Genomic DNA, 22672 nt, shown 5'->3' with positions numbered 1-22672 from the left:
TCCGTAGCTACCACATGTGTACTACATGGGTACTACATGTGTACTACATGTGTAGCTACTACACGTGTAGTAGCTAGTAGTAGCTATAACTAGCTATAACTAGCTACTACATGTGTACTACATGGGTACTACATGTGTACTAGTAGTAGCTATAACTAGCTACTACTAGCTACTACATGTGTAGTAGTTGCGGGAGGTAGTAGCTACTACATAAATAGTTACTGCACAAAGTGTAGTGTATAGTGTAGTTACTACACATGTAGCTACTACACAAAGTGTAGTGTATAGTGTAGTGTAGCTACTACACGTGTAGCTACTACACAGAGTGTAGTGTATAGTGTAGTGTAGCTACTACACGTGTAGCTACTGCACAAAGTGTAGTGTACAGTGTAGCTACTACACATGCAGCTACTACACATGTAGCTACTACACATGTAGCTACTACACATGTAGCTACTACACAAAGTGTAGTGTATAGTGTGGTGTAGCTACTACACAAAGTGTAGTGTATAGTGTAGTGTAGCTACTACACGTGTAGCTACTGCACAAAGTGTAGTGTATAGTGTAGTGTAGCTACTACACGTGTAGCTACTACACAAAGTGTAGTGTATAGTGTAGTTACTACACGTGTAGCTACTACACAAAGTGTAGTGTATAGTGTAGTGTAGCTACTACACATGTAGCTACTACACAAAGTGTAATGTATAGTGTGGTGTAGCTACTACACAAAGTGTAGTGTATAGTGTAGTGTAGCTACTACACATGTAGCTACTACACAAAATGTAGTATATAGTGTAGTGTAGCTACTACACAAAGTGTAGTGTATAGTGTAGTGTAGCTACTACACGTGTAGCTACTACATACGTAGCTACTTGTGCTACTGGGTTAATAAGACACTGCTTGCCACTATCATCAAAATATAAAAAATACGTCCACAACGGAGGTTCGCCAAAGCACCGCGTGTGTTTAATACGGCCGCGATTCCCTGCAACAACCAAACTGTTTCATGTCGTTGTTTTTAAACACATCGTTGCCAGAAAGGGTAACTACTCCCCTCTATTCTTATTTAAAAACACGCGAGAAGGAGAGCGGTAGGAGGAGAAGGGAGGGAGGGAGGGAGGAGGGGGGGAAGGGATAATTTGCGACTGAGTGACTTAATTGAGATGAGAGTTAATGAGATTACCACTCGCCACTCGCCACCCCCCTCTCGCTTTGTTCTCTTTGTGCTCGCGGGACAATTCCGCGAACGCATCGGACGCGATGCTCCGATGTGTCCGGGGTGGCGCGTCTTGCGCTGTGCGCGAGACGGCGCCGGTGGTGATTGCCCAAGCTCGTGTTGGGCTGCTGTACCCCCCCCCCCACCACCACCAGCAGTGCTGTGTAGTGTATAGTGTAGTAGTGTAGTGTATAGTGTAGTGTATAGTGTAGTGTGTAGTGTAGTAGTGTAGTGTATTGTATAGTGTATAGTAGTGTAGTGTATAGTAGTGTAGTGTATAGTGTAGTGTGTAGTGTAGTGTGTAGTGTAGTGTATAGTGTAGTGTATAGTAGTGTATAGTGTAGTGTATAGTGTATAGTGTAGTGTAGTGTATAGTGTAGTGTATAGTGTATAGTAGTGTAGTGTAAAGTAGTGTATATTGTAGTAGTGTAGTGTATAGTGTAGTGTGTAGTGTAGTGTATAGTGTAGTGTATAGTAGTGTAATGTATAGTGTAGTGTATAGTGTATAGTAGTGTAGTGTATAGTAGTGTAGTGTATAGTGTAGTGTATAGTGTATAGATCATCATCATCATCATGGACACAGATCATCATCATCATGGACACAGATCATCATCATCATGAACACAGATCATCATCATCATGGACACAGATCATCATCATCATGGACACAGATCATCATCATCATGGACACAGATCATCATCATGGACACAGATCATCATCATCATGGACACAGATCATCATCATCAGCATTGTGATGCACCCATTGTCATGCTGATGGCGAGCAGCCTGCACGGCGCTCCATCACCCCCACCCCTCCCACCTCCACCCCTCCCCTCTCTCCCTCCCCTCTCCTCCCTCCCTCCCCCCTCTCCCTCCCACCTGTATAATAGTGTATAGTGTATTGTATAGTAGTGTAGTGTATAGTAGTGTGTAATGTGTTGTATAGTAGTGTGTAGTGTATAGTAGTGTAGTGTATAGTGTAGTGTATAGTAGTGTAGCGTATAGTGTAGTGTATAGTAGCGTATAATGTATTGTATAGTAGTGTATAGTAGTGTGTAGTGTATAGTAGTGTAGTGTATATTGTCGTGTATAGTGTAGTGTATAGTGTAGTGTATAGTGTAGTGTATAGTGAAGTATTTAGTAGTGTAGTGTATAGTAGTGTAGTGTATAGAGTAGTGTATAGTGTAGTGTATAGTGTAGTAGTGTATAGTGTAGTAGTGTATAGTGTAGTAGTGTATAGTGTAGTGTAAAGTGTATAGTGTAGTGTGTAGTGTAGTGTATAGTGTAGTGTATAGTGTAGTGTATAGTGTAGTGTATAGTGTAGTGTGTAGTAGTGTAGTGTATAGTGTAGTGTATAGTGTAGTGTGTAGTAGTGTAGTGTATAGTGTAGTGAATAGTAGTGTAGACTGGATTTACACTTTTCTCCTGTGGCGCTGTGGAGATATAAAACGGGCGGTAGACGTCTTCCGGTGGCAGAAGAGATGTAGAACTGGATTTAGACATCAGACCGGTAGACATCTTTCGGTAGAGATATCAAACTGCATTTATACTGGTAGGAACGAAGTGGACCAGCCTACAATAGATTATTTCGTCCGTCCGTCCGATGTCCGATTACGTGTAGCAACATCGCCCACTACTGCAAACACTTGGCATGACCCTACAAAAACCTTCAGACTCAGTGGGGCTTTCCTGGCTAAACAAGTGTAATAATACATTATGTTTATATTCTTTGGTTATTCGTTCCTACCAGCCCACCCCGCAGGGACCTGTTGCGTCTTCTTGGTTCTTTCGGTAAAGTCACGTAGAATGGAAATAATAAAATAATAAAAATAAAACATAATAAAATAATTCTCACGACGTTTTATTTTATGTTTTATTTTTATTATTTTATTATTTCCATTCTCACGACGTTTTATTTTATTATGTTTTATTTTTATTATTTTATTATTTCCATTCTACGTGAATTTACCGAAAGAACCAAGAAGATGAATCCCTGCAGTCACGAAAGCTTTAAATCGAAATTTGCATTTATACGCTTTCTGGTGGCGGTAGGGATATAAAACGGACGGTAGACGTCTTCCGGTGGCGGTAGAGATATAAAACAGACGGTAGACATCATCCGGTAGAGGCAGAGCTATAGGACTGGATTTAAAAATCATCTTCCAATAACGGTAGAGTTATACTACGGGCGGTAGATGTCTTCCGGTGGAAGTAGAGATATAAAACGGGCAGTAGACATCTTCCGGTGGCAGAAGAGATATAGAACTGGATTTAGCCATCTTCCGGTGGCGGTAGAGCTCTATGAAACACACGGTAGATATCTTCCGGTGGCGGCAGAGCTATAAAACAGGCGGAAGATATCTTCCGGTGGCAGAAGAGCTACAGAACTGGGATTTAGACGTATTCCGGTGGCGGTAGAGATGAATAAAACGGCCGGTAGACATCTTCCGGTGGCGGTAGAGATACTAAGGACAGCCAGGGCAGAGCTACGAGCCCGCGACGCTCTGTCGAGACCCAATTTTTGTTTAATTCTCAGCGTTTTATTTTAATGATTTGTAAAAAAATAAAATATATTAACTGTGATAATAGTTAGAATTCTAACTGTTAGAATCGTTAGAACAGAGGGGTGGGCTAGTTACGATAATAACCTGATGATATTGGCCGGGTCTGTTTTATGCAATTCGCCCTGCCTGTTCGGCGGTTGTAACATTTTAAATTCGGATTGCAATTTACATTTTTTTAAATTGAGGATTAAAACTGTTTAACGATAATAATTTCGTAGCGTTCGTCCATTCCCCGGCTGTACATTTACAACCAATTTTTTTCTTTCAAACGTTAACTATAAATCGTGTTAATCTCTGTCGAGCTCTTAACGCCAATGCAACGTGACGCGATTTAATTCGCGATTAAAATATTGGCGTGACGCGATACAACATTGCGGTATTCACGAATGATATTGACGTGATTAACGCGAGTCTTAACATTGTCCGGTAAAAAATTTGCCTGAACAGGCATCGAACGCATTTTCTATTTAACGGCGTTTCAAATTAAATCGTCAGCTGGTTGTGCCACAATTGTGACTTTTCGTGATATTCGCCTCGTAAATCGGGTGACGAATTCATCAAAAGAGACAACACATTGCCTCTGGCACGAGGAAGGAAGCGATGGCAACATCTGAACGTTAACCTGAGTTTGTGGTGGTGATGATGATGATGATGTCAAGGAAACTCCGAGTTCATCTTTGGTGCTTCGTTCACCTGTCCTACTTGCTGTACACCCTCACAGGTGAGCGGCGAATGTTCCGGGACATCGCGTCAGCCCACACGGATTAACCCAACAGGGTTAAACCCCGTGTTCTTGTTAAAGTCTCTACCCATAGACTCCAGTGTTAAAGTGCCTCCATTAGACTTCAATGTTAAAGTGTCTACCCATAGACTCCAATGTTAAAGTATCTACCCATAGACTTCAATGTTAAAGTGTCTACCATAGACTCCAATGTTAAAGTCTCTACCCAGAGACTCCAATGTTAAAGTGTCTCCCATAGACTCCAATGTTAAAGTCTCTACCCATAGACTCCAATGTTAAAGTCTCTACCCATAGACTTCAATGTTAAAGTGTCTCATAGATTTCAATGTTAAAGTGTCTCCCATAGACTCCAATGTTAAAGCCTCCCATAGACTTCAATGTTAAAGTATCTTCCCATCGACTTAAAGTCTCCCATAGACTTCAATGTTAAAGTGTCTTCCATAGACTCCAGTGTTAAAGTTCCTCCCATAGACTCCAATGTTAAAGTCTCTACCCATAGCCTCCAATGTTAAAGTCTCTACCCACAGACTCCAATGTTAAAGTCTCCCATAGACTTCAATGTTAAAGTGTCTCCCATAGACTCCAATGTTAAAGTGTCCTCATAGACTCCAATGTTAAAGTCTCCCATAGACTTCAATGTTAAAGTGTCTCCCATATACTCCAATGTTAAAGTCTCCCATAGACTGCTATGTTAAAGTGTCCCCATAGACTCCAATGTTAAAGTCTCCCATAGACTTCAATGTTAAAGTGTCTACCCATAGACTCCAATGTTAAAGTGTCTCATAGACTTCAATGTTAAAGTGTCTACCCATAGACTCCAATGTTAAAGTGTCTCATATACTTCAATGTTAAAGTCTCCCATAGACTCCAATGTTAAAGTCTGCCCCGAGACTCCAATGTTAAAGTCTCCCATAGACTCCAATATTAAAGTCTCCCATAGACTCCAATGTTAAAGTCTCCCATAGACTCCAATGTTAAAGTCCCCCATAGACTCCAATGTTAAAGTCTCCCATAGACTACAATGTTAAAGTCTCCCATAGACTCCAATGTTAAAGTCTCTACCCATAGACTCCAATGTTAAAGTGTCTCCCATAGACTCCCATGTTAAAGTCTCCCATAGACTCCCATAGACTTCAATGTTAAAGTATCCCATGGACCCCAATGTTAAAGTCTCTACCCATAGACTTCAATGTTAAAGTCTCCCATAGACTCCAATGTTAAAGTGTCCCCATAGACTCCAATGTTAAAGTGTCCCCATAGACTCCAATGTTAAAGTCTCTCATAAACTTCAATGTTAAAGTCTGGCCAGCACCACGCCCGGCCGCCTTTGTCTCCCCCAGTGGCGATGTTTACTACACCACCGTAACAGGTGACTCATTTGAGGCTGAGTCGACCTAGGGGAGGCACCAGGACCGGTTCACAGTGCCGGGAGCCTTCATAGGTGCTGCTCGCTAACAGCACTTGCCCTTACAGTCTGTTAGAGGCTACACGGGGGATCTTTGTCTTCTGACTTGGGTATGTGGCTGAGTGGGTGGGTGAGTGATTGAGTTTGAGCAGTGAGTGACTCGTTGGGTGGGTGGTTGAGTGAATTCATGGATGAGTGTATCTGTACGTGAGTGGGTGACTGAGTGTGTTGTTGAACGAGTCGGTTGATGAATGAGTGGGTGGGTGAATTAGTAGGTAAATGTATGAGTGAATAGGTGGGTGTGTTGTTGAACGAGTCGGTGGGTGAATGAGTGGGTGGGTGATTGAATGGGTGAGTGGGTGGGTGAGTGGGTGGGTGAATTGATGGGTGAGTGGGTGTGTGAGCGATTATGTGAATGAGTGTTGTTGAACGAGTGGGTGGGTGAACGAGTTGGTAGGTGAATGCGTGGGTGGGTGGGTATCGTGAGGAGGTGATTGAGTGTGTTGGTGAACGAGTGGGTGGGTGAACGGATGAGTGGGTGGGTGGGCGAGTGGGTGGGTGAGTGAATGGGTGAATGGGTGGATGGGTGGGCGAGTGGGTAGGTGAGTGTGTTCTTGAATGAGTGGGTGGGTGAATGAGTAAATGTGAATGCGTGAGTGAGTGGGTGAATGCGTGAGTGAATGCGTGAGTGGGTGAATGAGTGAGTGGGTGAATGAGTGAGTGGGTGAATGAGTGAGTGAGTGAATGCGTGCGTGAGTGAATGCGTGAGTGCGTGAGTGAGTGAATGCGTGAGTGAGTGAATGCGTGAGTGAGTGAGTGCGTGAGTGAGTGAATGCGTGAGTGGGGCTATCGGCGATGGGACAGGTTGTTGACGGTGTGAGTGAGTGAAAGCGTGAGTGAGTGAATGCGTGAGTGAGTGCGTGAGTGAATGCGTGAGTGAGTGAATGAGTGAATGCGTGAGTGAGTGAATGCGTGAGTGCGTGAGTGAGTGAATGCGTGAGTGAATGCGTGAGTGAATGAGTGAGTGGGTGAATGAGTGAGTGGGTGGGTGAGTGAGTGGGTGGGTGAGTGAGTGGGTGAGTGCGTGAGTGAGTGAGTGCGTGAGTGAGTGAATGCGTGAGTGGGGATATCGGCGATGGGATAGGTTGTTGACGGTGTGAGTTAGTGAGTGAAAGCGTGAGTGAGTGTGTGAGTGAGTGTGTGAGTGAGTGAGTGAATGCGTGAGTGAGTGAGTGCTCCAGTTGAATTATTGTGGCCGTGTCGGAGGGAATGGCTGAGTGAGTGTGCGGAGGTCACGTGTGCGGTGGTCACGTGTGCAGGGAGCGGTGGCGCAGTGGTCAGCGTTATAAGCGAACCGGGCAGCGTGCCGAGTTCGATTCCCGCTCACGGCGGTGACGATTTATCCAAACCGGTGCTGGGTCGCCTCTAGGTCGACTCAGCCTGATGCGGTGTGTACGAAACATCGCCACCGGGGGGAGACAAAGGCGGCCGGGCGTGGTGCTGTCCACCCACCCCCTCGTGTGCCACAGTGCCGGCGCTCGCTAACAGCACTTGGCCCCAGCAGTGTGAGAGGCTCTCGGGGGTACTTTGTCTTTGTGATGTGAGTGGGGGCCGGGGGGGGGGGTCCCTGGGTTCGATGTGGGTCATCGGTCGAGGCTGGTGATGGAATGACAGCCAAAGGAGAGAGAGGAGAGAGACAGGGCACGGTGACATCGTCTCGCCCAGTGGTGCTTTGACTGCACACTGGGACACGTGAAACGTTTTTCGATTAGTTACCTTCTCATGGAAAACAATTTGCCCATCTCTCACACCCCCTGGGGGTGCATCACGACCATGTCTCGCACCCTCCCCCCAGAGAGGGCATCTCTCACACCCCCAGGGGATGCGTGATGCACCTGGGGATGTGATTGTGGTGTGTGTGTGATTGTGGTGTTGTGTGTGATGGTGGTGTGTGTGTGATTGTGGTGTGTGTGTGATTGTGGTGTGTGTGATTGTGGTGTGTGTGTGATTGTGTGATTGTGGTGTGTGTGTGATTGTGGTGTGTGTGTGATTGTGGTGGTGTGTGTGTGTGATTGTGGTGTTGTGTGTGATTGTGGTGGTGTGTGTGTGTGATTGTGGTGTTGTGTGTGATTGTGGTGGTGTGTGTGTGTGATTGTGGTGTGTGTGTGTGATTGTGTGGTGTAGTGTGTGATTGTGTGATTGTGGTGTGTGTGTGTGATTGTGGTGTGTGTTTGATTGTGGTGGTGTGTGTGTGTGTGATTGTGGTGGTGTGTGTGTGTGATTGTGGTGTTGTGTGTGATTGTGGTGGTGTGTGTGTGTGATTGTGGTGTTGTGTGTGATTGTGGTGGTGTGTGTGTGTGATTGTGGTGTGTGTGTGATTGTGTGATTGTGGTGTGTGTGTGATTGTGGTGGTGTGTGTGTGTGATTGTGGTGGTGTGTGTGTGTGATTGTGGTGGTGTGATTGTGGTGGTGTGTGTGTGTGATTGTGGTGTTGTGTGTGATTGTGGTGTGTGTGTGTGATTGTGGTGTGTGTGTGTGATTGTGGTGGTGTGTGTGATTGTGGTGTGTGTGTGTCTGATTGTGGTGGTGTGTGTGTGTGATTGTGGTGTGTGTGTGTGATTGTGGTGGTGTGTGTGTGTGATTGTGGTGTGTGTGTGTGATTGTGTGATTGTGGTGTGTGTGTGTGATTGTGGTGTGTGTGTGTGATTGTGGTGTGTGTGTGTGATTGTGGTGTGTGTGTGTGTGTGATTGTGGTGTGTGTGTGATTGTGGTGTGTGTGTGTGATTGTGGTGTGTGTGTGATTGTGGTGTGTGTGTGTGTGATTGTGGTGTGTGTGTGTGATTGTGGTGTGTGTGTGTGATTGTGGTGTGTGTGTGATTGTGGTGTGTGTGTGTGATTGTGGTGGTGTGTGTGTGATTGTGGTGGTGTGTGTGTGATTGTGGTGTGTGTGTGATTGTGTGATTGTGGTGTGTGTGTGTTTGTGTGATTGTGGTGTGTGTGTGATTGTGTGATTGTGGTGTGTGTGTGATTGTGTGATTGTGGTGTGTGTGTGTGATTGTGGTGTGTGTGATTGTGGAGCGTGTGATTGTGGTGTGTGTGTGATTGTGGTGGTGTGTGTGTGATTGTGGTGGTGTGTGTGTGTGATTGTGGTGGTGTATGTGTGATTGTGGTGGTGTGTGTGTGATTGTGGTGGTGTGTGTGTGTGATTGTGGTTACACATATACAGTAGAATGATTGCACGGCGTGTGTGCTACGTGCAATTCGCATGAATGAAGCTCTACGGTATACAAATAACTATCATTGTGAAACGGTGGCACCACCTCCACCACCACCACCGCCACCACCTCCAGCACCACCACCACCACCCCCTCGTTCTGACGGCCGGGGCGATAATCGGGGTTATATTTGGGGTGCAGAATGACGGGAAGGTTATCAGTTGACATGGGCCACGCACGGTTGATAAGAGTGGGACACCGCACGCACACACGTGTACACGCACGCACACACGTGTACACGCACACATCGTGTACACGCATGCACACGTGTACACACACGCATGTGTACACACACGTGTACACGCACGCACACAGGTGTACACGCACGCACACACGTGTACACGCACGCACGTGTACACGCACGCACACGTGTACACGCACGCACACACGTGTACACGCACGCACACACGTGTACACGCACGCACACACGTGTACACGCACGCACACATCGTGTACACGCATGCACACGTGTACACACACGCATGTGTACACACACGTGTACACGCACTCACGCACACACGTGTACACGCACGCACGCACGTGTACACGCACGCACGTGTACACGCACGCACGTGTACACGCACGTGTACACACACGCACGTGTACACGCACGCACACACGTGTACACGCACGCACACACGTGTACACGCACGCACGTGTACACGCACGCACACACGTGTACACACACGCACGTGTACACGCACGCACGTGTACACGCACGCACACACGTGTACACGCACGCACGTGTACACGCACGCACACACGTGTACACACACGCACGTGTACACGCACGCACACACGTGTACACACACGCACGTGTACACGCACGCACGTGTACACGCACGCACACACGTGTACACGCACGCACGTGTACACGCACGCACACACGTGTACACACACGCACGTGTACACGCACGCACGTGTACACGCACGCACGTGTACACGCACGCACGTGTACACGCACGCACACACGTGTACACACACACACACGCAGCACACACATGTACTGCGTGTGCGTGTGTGCGTCGAACCCGGCCACCCGAGTTCGACTCCTGCTCAGGGCCACCACCTACCCTGGTGACCGATGACCTGAACTGGTCCTGGGCCTCCCCTAGGTCGACTCGGCCTCAAATGAGTACCCGCTGGTCGGATGGCCGAGTGTTGTATTTGTGTGTGTGTCTGGGTGGTTTGTTTTTACTTTTCTTGTACTTTACACTCCTATCGCGTTTGTGTAACTGTGTTGTTGCTGTAACGTTCTTAGCCCTGTGCCCCCTCACTGGGACATCTGTGAGTGAAAGAGCTTGAGAGCTCATCGGATTTCTCCTGCGGTAGACATAATGATTCTGATTCCGAACAAAATGCATTTTTTTTATTTCAATTTAAAGCTTTCGTGACTGCAGGGATTCATCTTCTTGGTTCTTTCGGTAAAGGCACGTAGAAGGGAAACAATAAAATAATAAAATAAAACATAATAAAATAATTCTCACGACGTTTCAGCCACAACGCGAGCAGCCGTCCTCAGGTCTGTCGGGGAGACAGCGTCGTGAGAATTATAATGTTTTATTTTTATTATTTTATTATTTCCCTTCTACGTGACTTTACCGAAAGAACCAAGAAGAGAAAAATGCATCTTCTGATGATGTGCAAACATCGCCAGCGGGGAGACAAAGGCGGCCTGGCACGCGTGGCTGGTGCCCCCCCCCCCCCCCACCTCGTGCGCCGTGCCGCCCTTCGTAGGCGCCGCTGCGACTCGGCACTTGCCCTCGCCCCCACCAAGTATGGCGAGTCTACCCGGGGGACCTTTGCCTGTGCCTTTGTCTGCAGACGCGTGCCCGGGCAGGCTGACGTGCGCCCTCCTGCGCCGGGAGCCGTGCCCCGCTGGGAGCCGCGCCTGTGGGCCCTGCCGTGCCCTGCACACGCTCGGAGCGCAAGGGCACTGCGTCTCGGGTAGGGGCCTGAGAGGGAGCCGTGGTCGTGAGCCTCCTCCCTCCTCCCCCGTAGAGACAGAGAGACCCACGCAGAGAGACACAGACTCACACAGAGAGAGACACAGACTCACGCAGAGAGCCACAGACTCACACAGAAAGCCACAGACTCACACAGAAAGCCACAGACCCACACAGAGACCGACAGACCCACACAGAGACCGACAGACCCACACAGAGACCCATAGACTCACACAGAGACCCACATACCCACACAGAAAGCCACAGACCCACACAGAGACCGACACACCCACACAGAGACCGACAGACCCACACAGAGACCCATAGACTCACACAGAGACCCACATACCCACACAGAGAGCCACAGACCCACACAGAGACCCACAGACCCACATAGAGACCCACACAAAGAGCCACAGACCCACACAGAGAGCCACAGACCCACACAGAGACCCACACCCCCTCCCTGTAGTGGTGGTGCCGGTAGTGTTGAGCTGCTGCTGCTGCCGTCTGTCCCCTCGTAGACGACCGGAGGCACCGGCTGGGTCTCCCGGGCGACGACGCCGACGAGGAGGAGGAGTTCATCGCCTCCGTGTTGAGCGGCGCGCACACCACCACCACCGCCACCAGCGGCGGTGACGGTGACGGTGGCGGTCACGGTGGTGGCGACGGTGACGGTGGTGGCGGAGCCTCAGAGCCCCGTGCGGGCGAGCAGAGACGCGGCGGGAAGGCCCACGGGCAGCAGTGGCAGCACCTGCGGGGCGCGTCATCGCCTGGCGCGTCACCGCCTGGCGCGTCACCGCCTGGCGCGGCGGTCTCGGCCACGGTGTGGCGGGGGCAGGAGGAGCAGCAGGAGGAGGAGGAGGAGACGCGGCGTGGGAAGTCTCGCGGCAGGGAGGGCGACGACACGAAGGAGGATCCCGGGAGAGCCGGGGACACGAGGGAGAGCCGTCGCCATCGCGCCGGGCGGAGGGGGAAGGGGGCCCACGGCGAGGCGGCGATGAGCGGTGGAGGTGGAGGAGGTGGAGGAGGTGGAGGAGGTGGAGGAGGTGGAGGAGGTGGAGGAGGAGGTGGAGGGGGTGGGGGGGGCCACGACTCCACTCCGCGGGCCCACACCGTGTGGAGGATCGACGCTCAGCAGATCTCGACGCGGCACGAGATCGGCGGAGAGATCGAGGAGGAGGAGGAGGTGGTGGACGTGAAGACGCTGCAGCAGCAGCAGCAGACGCGGGGCAGAGGCACCGGCGGTGGTGGTGGCGGTGGTGGCAATGGCGGTGGTCATGCGAAGAAACCTGTCACCATGACCACCATCAGTGGTGGTGGTGGTGGCGATGGTGGTGCTGGCGGTGCTGGTGGTGGTGACGGTACATCCGGACAGAACAGCGAGCCGGGTGGAGGAGGAGGATCGGACGTAGGGGTGGACATCGCCAGCACGACGACAAAAGACCACGAGGACGAGGAGGTGGTGGTGGTGGCGGCGGCGGTGGCGACGGTCGGAGGAGACAGATCGGACGACCTGGAACCGGAAATCTCGAAGCCTCTCGGCACGGTGGCGGGGAGACTGGCGGCATCCAAGTCGGCGAGTGCCCCGAGCCCCCTGCTGTTGGGTGAGTGGAGTTTGTATGATCTCCCCCTGTTCTACAGAGTGAGTGAGTGGAGTTTGTATGATCTCCCCCTGTTCTACAGAGTGAGTGAGTGGAGTTTGTATGATCTCCCCCTGTTCTACAGAGTGAGTGAGTGGAGTTTGTATGATCTCCCCCTGTTCTACAGAGTGAGTGAGTGGAGTTTGTATGATCTCCCCCTGTTCTACAGAGTGAGTGAGTGGAGTTTGTGTGATCTCCCCCTGTTCTACAGAGTGAGTGAGTGGAGTTTGTATGATCTCCCCCTGTTCTACAGAGTGAGTAGAGTTTGTATGATCTCCCCCTGTTCTACAGAGTGAGTGAGTGGAGTTTGTATGATCTCCTCTTGTTCTATAGAGTGAGTAGAGTTTGTATTATCTCCCCCTGTTCTACAGAGTGAGTGGAGTTTGTATGATCTCCCCCTGTTCTACAGAGTGAGTGGAGTTTGTGTGATCTCCCCCTGTTCTACAGAGTGAGTGAGTGAGTGGAGTTTGTGTGATCTCCCCCTGTTCTACAGAGTGAGTAGAGTTTGTATGATCTCCCCCTATTCTACACAGAGAGAGAGAGCGTTCGTGATGGGGCAGTTGTGGAAGGAGTGGAGAGGTTTCCCTACCTGGGCAGGGTGCACATGACCAGCTCCAGTTTGACAGCAGAAGTCTCACAGTCAGTCGAGCGCCATTATCTTCTCATCAGCTGACTAACGCTGTGTTGAAGCTTCAGGTCTTCTCAGTCACGGTCATGCCCTTCCTTCTGTATGTGGACCCCCCTAATGGAACATCTTCGCCGGTTAGAAATATTTAGGCTGGCCTGCCTACGATCCATCCTGGGTTTAACCAGCCTGGATTTTGTGAGGAGGTCACAAATCCTTGAAAGATCTGGACACAGTCACATCGGTGAGCTCCTCCGGCAGGCAAGGCTGCGTTGGCTGGGTCATGTAGCCCGCATGCCCAGTCACCGCATGCCCAAGTAACTTCTGTTTGGCCGCATAGAGGGAGCTGAACGGGCGCGACACGGGCTAGAGAAGAGATGGAGTGACGTGGTACAGGAGGACGTGGAGCTGAGTGGACTTGCCGATAACTGGTACCAGCGGTGTCGAGATCGGCCTCTGTGGAGGAGGCTCGTGAAGGACGCTACTGGGCAGTTGGAGGCAGTCGCCCTCCAACAACAACGGAGGGCGGAGGAGCGACGCTCACAACAACGAGCGGAGCGCCGGGCGGCTAAAACACAGCGAGTTGGCACTGTAGGGGGTACAGTCGGTGTACATCTGCCAGTCATCTTGGTCAACCCATGTCATGGTCTGTCCCGTGACCTCCTCCTGTCAGCGAACCTTCGACACTTCACGTGGCCTCGCAGTGCACCTAGCCTGGCACAGGGGCCGTGGTGACGTCACCGCCACTTAGAGGCAAATGGCGGTGGTTGTTGTTGAGTGACAATTATTTGAACCGGTCCTGGGCCTCCCCTAGTCCGACTCGGCCTGAAATGTGTACCGGCTGTGGAGCGCGGTAAACTTCTCCACTCCTCGTGCGCCGTACCGGCCTCGGTCAGCGCTGCTACCGCTGGTGATGCTCGCCAACAGCACTCGGCCCGACAGTCTGTCAAAGGCTACCTGGGTGACCTTTGTCTCTTGTGTGCCTGGCACAGTGGCGGCGATGGTGAGCACAGTGGCGGCGGTGTCTGCCCTCATAACCATGGCAGCGTGCTGGTACAGGTGAGACCACCACCACCACCATCGCCACCATCGCCACCACCACCATCGCCACCACCACCATCGCCACCACCACCATCACCACCACCACCATCGCCACCACCACCATCGCCACCACCACCATCGCCACCATCCCCACTTCCATCACCACCACCACCATCGCCACCATCCCCACTTCCACCACCACCACTATCATCGCCACCACCACCATCGCCACCATCCCCACTTCCATCACCACCACCACCATCGCCACCATCCCCACTTCCACCACCACCACTATCATCGCCACCACCACCATCGCCACCATCCCCACTTCCATCACCACCATCGCCACCACCACTGCCACCCCCACCAGTACCACCACCACTATCAGCACCACCACCACCACCTCCATCCCCACTTCCACTACCACCACTGCCACCACAACCACCACCAAAACTGCTACCGCCGTAAGCACCACCGCCGCCACCACCACTGTCACCACCGCCGCCATCACCACCACCACCTCCATCACCACTTTTACTACCACCACCGCCACCACAACCGCCACCAAAACTGCTACCGCCGCCACCGCCACCACCACCACCTCTATCACCACTTCCACTTCCACCACCACCACCGTATGTATACATGCGGAGCGGTAGTGCAGTGGTGAGTGCACTGCGCTACGAACCCAGCGACCCAAGTTCGATTCCCGCTCACGACCAACACCAGTGACGATTATCTGAATCGGGGCCTCCCCATAGGTCGACCCAGCCTCAGATGGGTACCTGGTGCGGTGCGTAGTAAACATCGCCACTGGGGAGACAAAGGCGGCCGGGCGTGGTGCTGGCCACCCACCCCCTCGTGCGCCACCGTGCCGGCCTCCATTGGCGCTGCCGCTCGCCACGAACAGCACTTGCCCCGACAGTCTTGCGAAGGCTACGTGGGGGACCTTTGTCTTTGTGTTTGCAGGCTGCACCGTGCAGGCGGCATGGTGCAGAAGGCAGACTACAGGGTGTGCAGCGCCCACTCGCCCGGCTCGCAGAGACCCCCAACGCTGCCGGTACGCAGGTCACCACCGCTCTGTGTGTGTCGTGTGTGTGTCGTGTGTGGTGTGTGGTGTGTGGTGTATGTGTGTGCTGTGTGTCGTGTGTGCTGTGTCGTGTGTGGTGTGTGTCGTGTGTGTGTGTGTCTTGTGTGTGTGTTGTGTGTGTTTGCTGTGTGTGTGTTGTGTGTGCGGGTTGTGTTGTGTGTATTGTGTGTGTGTCGTGTGTGTGTCGTGTGTGTGGGTTGTGTTGTGTGTGTCGTGTGTGTAGTGTGTTATGTGCTGTGTGTGTGTGTTGTGTGTAGTGTGTGTGTGTTGTGTGTAGTGTGTGTGTGTTATGTGTCGTGTGTGTGGATTGTGTCCTGTGTGTGTCGTGTGTTTTTCCCGAGTAAATCATCATTGAGTCGACGTGTTTCACAGACACAGCAATGTTGCTGCGTGGTCGCGCCGAGGGGCACCCCCAGCGGCAGCTTGGGGTGCCCCTAGGCGTGCTTGTGAGAGTTTGTGTGGTTTTTCCGTTCCTCCTCCTCCTCCGTTGAAGGGGCGCAGACTGCCGTGGCGTTGGCAGTGTGCTCCACCACTTGGGTTGCACGGCCACAGACTCTCTCCTGCGGCTTGCCTGTCACAAATCTCTATAGATCTCGACGGTGCACTGTGTCTCTCCGTCTTTGTCTGCTGTGTGTGTGTACAGCGTGCAGACAGCAGACTGGCTCACAGGGCACAGCTGTATCACTACCAGCAGAAGAGACAGCAGCTTATGGCTATGGACAGGTAGGTGTACGTGTGTGTGTGTGTGTCCACGTGTGTGTGTGTCCACGTGTGTGTGTGTGTGTGTCCACGTGTGTGTGTGTGTGTACATACAACAAGACACACACAGACACAACAACAACAACCGCCATTCGCCACTAAGTGGGGGTGACATCACCACGGCGCTTGTGCCAGGCTATGTGCAGGTTAAGGCCACGTCAAGTGTCGAACACCTGCTGGTAGGAGGTCACGGGGCAGACCCAGGTGCGCTGGGTTGACTGAGATGACTGGCCGATGCACCACCTGTGCCCCCTACTGGGCCAACTTGCTGTGCTTTAGCCTCCCGGCGCTCCGCTCGTTGTTGTGAGCGTCGCTCCTCTGCCCAGTAGCGTCCTTCACGAGCCTCCTCCACAGAGGCCGATCTTGACACCGCTGGTACCAGTCATCGGCAAGTTCACTCAGCTCCACATCCTCCTGTACCACATCACTCCATCTCTTCTCTAGCCTGTGCTGTGCCCGATTAGCCCCCTCGATCTGGCCGAACAAAAGCTGTTTAGCCATGCAGTGGCTGGGCATGCGGTGATTGGGCATGCGGGCTACATGGCCCAGCCAACGCAGCCTTGCCAGCCGGAGGAGGTCACCAATGGGACTTTGTCCACATCTTTCAAGGATTTGTGAGCTCCTCACACAATCCAGCCTGCAGGTTAAACCCAGGATGGATCGTAGGCAGGCCAGCCTAAATGTTTCCAACCGGCGAAGATGCTCCATTATGGGTGTCCACGTTTCGCAAGCGTAGAGAAGGGAGGGAATGACTGTGGCCGAGAAGACCTGAAGCTTCTTGTGGAGCGACAGACCAGGCAGCTTCCACACAGCGTTACGCAGGCGATGAAAAGATGATGCCGCTCGACTGATTCGGAGTGAGACAGAGATAAAGATCCCCCGTGTAGCCTTAACAGACTGTAGGGGCAAGTGCTGTTAGCGAGCACCTATAAAGGCCTGCATGGCATGCGAGGGGGTGGGTGGCCAGCACCACGCCCGACCGCCAGAGACACACACACACACAGACACACACACAGATACACAAAGACACACAGAGATACACACACAGACAGAGACACACACAGACACACAGAGACGCACACACAGAGACACACAGAGATACACACACAGACAGAGACCTACAGACACAGACACACACACACAGACACACACACACCGACACACACACACAGAGACACACTCAGAGACACACCGACACACACACACAGACACACACACAGAGACACACACACAGAGACACACACAGGCAGAGACACACACACACAGAGACACACACACACAGAGACACACACACACAGCCAGAGACACACACACAGACAAACACACACACACAGCCAGAGACACACACAGACACACACACACACACACAGAGACACACACACACACAGAGACACACAGAGACATACACACACACACAGACACAGACACACACACAGCCACACACACACACAGAGACACACACACAGAGACACACACAGACACACAGAGACACACACAGAGAGACACACACAGAGACACATACACACACAGACACACACAGAGAGACAAGACCGAGTGCACTCACCGCCGCCCGCCCCGCAGGGAGACGGAGGAGTCGCAGACCCCGAACTCGCTCACCGACTCGGAGAACGAGGAGGGAGACATCACCGTGTACGAGTGCCCCGGCCTCGCGCCGGTGAGGGGGTGGGGGGGCCGCGGTGATGGTGGCGGTGATGGTGGCGGTGATGGTGGCGGTGATGGTGGTGATGGGCGGTGGTGATGGTGGTGGTGGTGATGGTGGTGGTGATGGTGGCGATGGTGGTGGTGATGGTGGTGGTGATGGTGGTGGTGGTGATGGTGGTGATGGTGGTGATGGTGGTGGTGATGGTGGTGGTGATGGTGGTGGTGATGGTGGTGGTGATGGTGGTGATGGTGATGGTGGTGATGGTGATGGTGGCGGTGATGGTGGTGGTGATGGTGGTGGTGATGGTGGTGGTGATGGTGGTGGTGATGGTGTTGTGATGGTGATGTTGTTGCTGTGGTGATGGTGATAATGTTGTTGCTGTGGTGATGGTGATGATGTTGTTGCCTTGGTGATGGTCGTGGTGATGGTGGCGGGGTGGTGGTGATGATGATGTTGCCGTGGTGATGGTCGTGGTGATGGTCGTGGTGATGGTGACAGGTTGGTGGTGGTGATGATGATGTTGCCGTGGTGATGGTCGTAGTGATGGTGGCGGTGTGGTGGTGGTGATGTTATAGCTGTGGTGATGGTGGTGATGGTTTTTTTTCTGCGGTGATGGTTGTGATGGTGATGTATTGCTGTGGCGATGGTGATGATGTTGTTGTGATGGTGGTCATGATGTTGTTGCTGTGGTGGTGATGGTGGCGATGGTGGTTCGTGCGTGTGCGCGTGTGTGCGTGTGCGCGTGTGTGTGCGTGCGTGTGTGCGTGCGTGTGTGTGCGTGTGTGTGTGCGTGCATGTGTGTGCGTGTGTGTGTGTGTGCATGTGTGTGCGTGCGTGTGTGTGTGCGTGTGTGCGCGTGTCACAGACCGGGGAGATGGAAGTGAACAATCCACTGTTTGACGAGATGAGAGCAAACTCACCCTCGCACACACCCGGCCGCTAACACCCAGCACTTACACACACCTACACACACACATGTACACACGCATGTACACACACACACATGTACACACACCTACACACACACACACATGTACACACACCTACACACACACACACATGTACACACATCTACACACACACATGTACACACACCTACACACACATGTACACATGTACACACACACATGTACACATGTACACACACACACATGTACACACACCTACACACACACATGTACACACACCTACACACACACATGTACACACACATGTACACACACCTACACACACACACATGTACACATGTACACACACCTACACACACACATGTACACACACCTACAACAACAACAACCGCCATTCGCCACTAAGTGGCGGTGACATCACCACGACGCTTGTGCCAGGCCAAGTGCACCTTGAGGCCACGTGAAGTGTCGAACGCCCGCCGACAGGAGGTCACGGGGCAGACCCAGCAGGTGCCACGGGTCGACTGACTGAGATGACCGAGATGACTGGCTGATGCACCACCTGTGCCCCCTACTGTACCAACTTTCTGTGCTTTAGCCACCCGGCGCTCCGCTCGTTGTTGTGAGCTTCGCTCCTCCGCCCTCCGTTGTTGTTGGAGGGCGACTGCCTCCAACTGCCCAGTAGCGTCCTTCACGAGCCTCCTCCACTGAGGCCGATCTTGACACCGCTGGTATCAGTCATCGGCAAGTCCACTCAGCTCCACGTCCTCCTGTACCATATCACTCCATCTCTTCTCTAGCCCGTGCCGCGCCCATTTAGCCCCCTCTATCCAGCAGAACAAAAGCTGTTTAGGCATGCGGTGGCTGGGCATGCGGGCTACATGACCCAGCCAACGCAGCCTTGCCCGCCGGAGGAGCTCACCGATGGGACTTTGACCAGATCTTTCAAGGATTTGTGAGCTCCTCACACAATCCAGCCTGGTTAAACCCAGGATGGATCGTAGGCAGGCTAGCCTAAATGTTTCCAACCGGCGAAGATGCTCCATTAGGGGGGTCCACGTTTCGCAAGCATAGAAAAGGGAGGGAATGACCGTGGCCGAAAAGACCTGAAGCTTCGTGCGGAGCGACAGACCAGGTAGCTTCCACACAGCGTTACGCAACCGATGAAAAGATATTGCCGCTCGACTGATTCGGAGTGAGACCTCTGCTGTTAAACTGGAGCCGGTCATAAGCACACTGCTCAGGTATGGGAAACTCTCCACTCTCCACTACTGCCCCATCACCGATTGGGAGTTGTGGGGGTGGAGTGTCCGATGGTACAAAATACCCAGGCAGGTGCTTAGTTTTGGTGGGGCTGATGGTAAGGCCCTACCTCTTAGTGGCACGCTCCAGTTTCAGCAGCAGCGTCTCCAACTCCTCTTCTGAATGAGCAGCTATTACCAAATCATCGGCATACTTATAGTGGTTGACCAATAGGGAGCCATCCCTTGACCGCACCCGGGCATCGATCAGCCTCCCATTATATCTGTACCAAATGGAAATTCCCCCGGTACAGCTATTGAGGGCTTCATGAACCACGCGGTCAAAATAGATGTTAAATAATGTGGGAGCCAGAGGACATCCCTGTCGCACCCGAAGGTGTACAAGGAATGGCTCTGACTTCCGGCCACATAGTTTTACCCGGGCCCGCTCACCATCATGAAGGTCCTTAATGATCGTGAGCAGAGGGTCAGGGACTCCGAAAAAACGAAGAACAACCCAGAGCCCAGTCCTACTGATGGTATCATAGGCCTTGACCAGGTCAATAAAGCAGAGATGTAGGTCTTGTTGGAATTCCCTACACATCTGTGCAGGACCGCCCACACACACACACCCACTACTAAACACACACACTACCACACACACACAACTACTGCATACACACACACTACCACACACCCACTACTACACACACACAACTACTGCATACACACACACTACCACACACCCACTACTAAACACACACACTACAAACACACAACTACTGCATACACACACTACCACACACACACTACTACACAACAACAACAACAACCGCCATTCGCCACTAAGTGGCGGTGACGTCACCACGATGCTTGTGCCAGGCCAAGTGCACACACACACTACCACACACACTACCGCACATACACACTACTACCACACACACTACCACACACGCTACCGCGCACATCCACTACTAAACACACTACCACACACATCCACTACTAAACACAAAGATCCCCCGTATAGCCTTAACAGACTGTAGGGGCAAGTGCTGTTAGCGAGCACCTATGAAGGCCGGAACGGTACACGAGGGGGTGGGTGGCCAGCACCACGCCCGACCGCCTTTGTCTCCCCAGTGGCGATGTTTACACACCGCACCAGGTACTCATTTAAGGCTGAGTCGACCTAGGAGAGGCCCAGGACCGGTTCAGATAATCGTCACTGGTGTTGGCCGTGAGCTGGAATCGAACCCGGGTCGCTAAGTTCATAGCGCAGCGCGCTAACCGCTACACTATCGCTCCCCACAACTACTAAACACACACACTACCACACACACACACTACTGCATTCACACACACACTGCAAGACACACACACTACCACACACACCCACTACTAAACACACACTACCACACACTACTAAACACACGCACTACCACACAAATCCACTACTAAACACACTACCATACACACACACTACTGCATACACACACACACTATCACACACACTACTAAACACACACACTACCACACACACTTCCACACACACTACCACACACATCCACTACTAAACACACACACTACCACACACACACTATTGCATACACACACACTACTGCATACACACACACCCTACCACACACTACTAAACACACACTACCACACACACACCGTTATATACCAATCGCACACACACTGTATAATTGTCATCTCACGAAACCCATCATGTAAAGAGTTGTTTCATGTCCTATTCTTAAACGTGTGGTGACGTTATGATTACGACGATTTGATTATTGTTGCTGTTATGATTATTATGATTGCCGTATTAACGTCGTGGTTTGTGGTTTCATTGCCGAGTGCACAATGCTTGAAATTATAAATTGTAGTGTATCGATTACTGCGGTCTCGTCCCTGTCTCGTTCACACAACAACTTTGTGGACCACCCACCGAGAGAGACACACGGGACGACACCCTGGGACTCGAAGCCTGGGTCTCCTGCTGGTGTCTTTATCAGCATCATCAATGTCATCAGCAGCAGCGGCAGCATTATCAATATCGTCATCAGCATTGTCTTTATAGCATCATCAATATCATCAGCAGCAGCATCAATATCAGCAGCATCGTCAATATCGTCATCAGCAGCATTATCAACACCATCATCGGCAGCATTATCAATATCAGCAGCATTATCAATGTCATCGCAGTAGCATTATCAATATAATCTGCAGCATCATCAATATCGTCATCAACATCATCAATATCGTCATCAGTATTGTCAATATCAGCATCGGCAGCATTGTCAACAGCAGCATTATCAATATCAGCATCGGCAGCAGCATTATCTATATCATCAGCAGCATTGTCTTTATCAGCATCATCAATATCATCAGCAGCATTATCAATATCAGCAGCATTATCAATATCGTCAGCAGCATTATCAATATCATCAGCAGCAGCATTATCAATATCACCAGCAGCATTATCAATATCATCTGCAGCATTATCAATATCAGCAGTATGATCAATATCAGCAGCATTATCAATATCAGCAT

General features: G+C 51.4%; 1 protein-coding gene across 1 annotated transcript; it reads left to right on the top strand.

Annotated features, from left to right (window-relative positions):
- Positions 1-3682: 3682 nt before the first annotated feature.
- NPDC1 (neural proliferation, differentiation and control 1) lies at positions 3683-22014 on the top strand. Its single transcript, XM_061580054.1, has 9 exons — positions 3683-4502; positions 11028-11150; positions 11674-12162; positions 12220-12756; positions 14410-14476; positions 15428-15518; positions 16192-16271; positions 17889-17982; positions 18836-22014. Exons 1-9 carry the CDS (start codon positions 4421-4423, stop codon positions 18911-18913), a joined length of 1641 nt encoding a protein of 546 aa, XP_061436038.1. The 5' UTR covers positions 3683-4420; the 3' UTR covers positions 18914-22014.
- Positions 22015-22672: the final 658 nt, after the last annotated feature.

Source organism: Lethenteron reissneri, chromosome 71 (genome assembly GCF_015708825.2).
Source record: "Lethenteron reissneri isolate LAM-NWPU_2019-01 chromosome 71, ASM1570882v1, whole genome shotgun sequence".
NCBI lineage: Eukaryota > Metazoa > Chordata > Hyperoartia > Petromyzontiformes > Petromyzontidae > Lethenteron > Lethenteron reissneri.
This window is presented reverse-complemented; position numbering and strand designations above follow the sequence as displayed.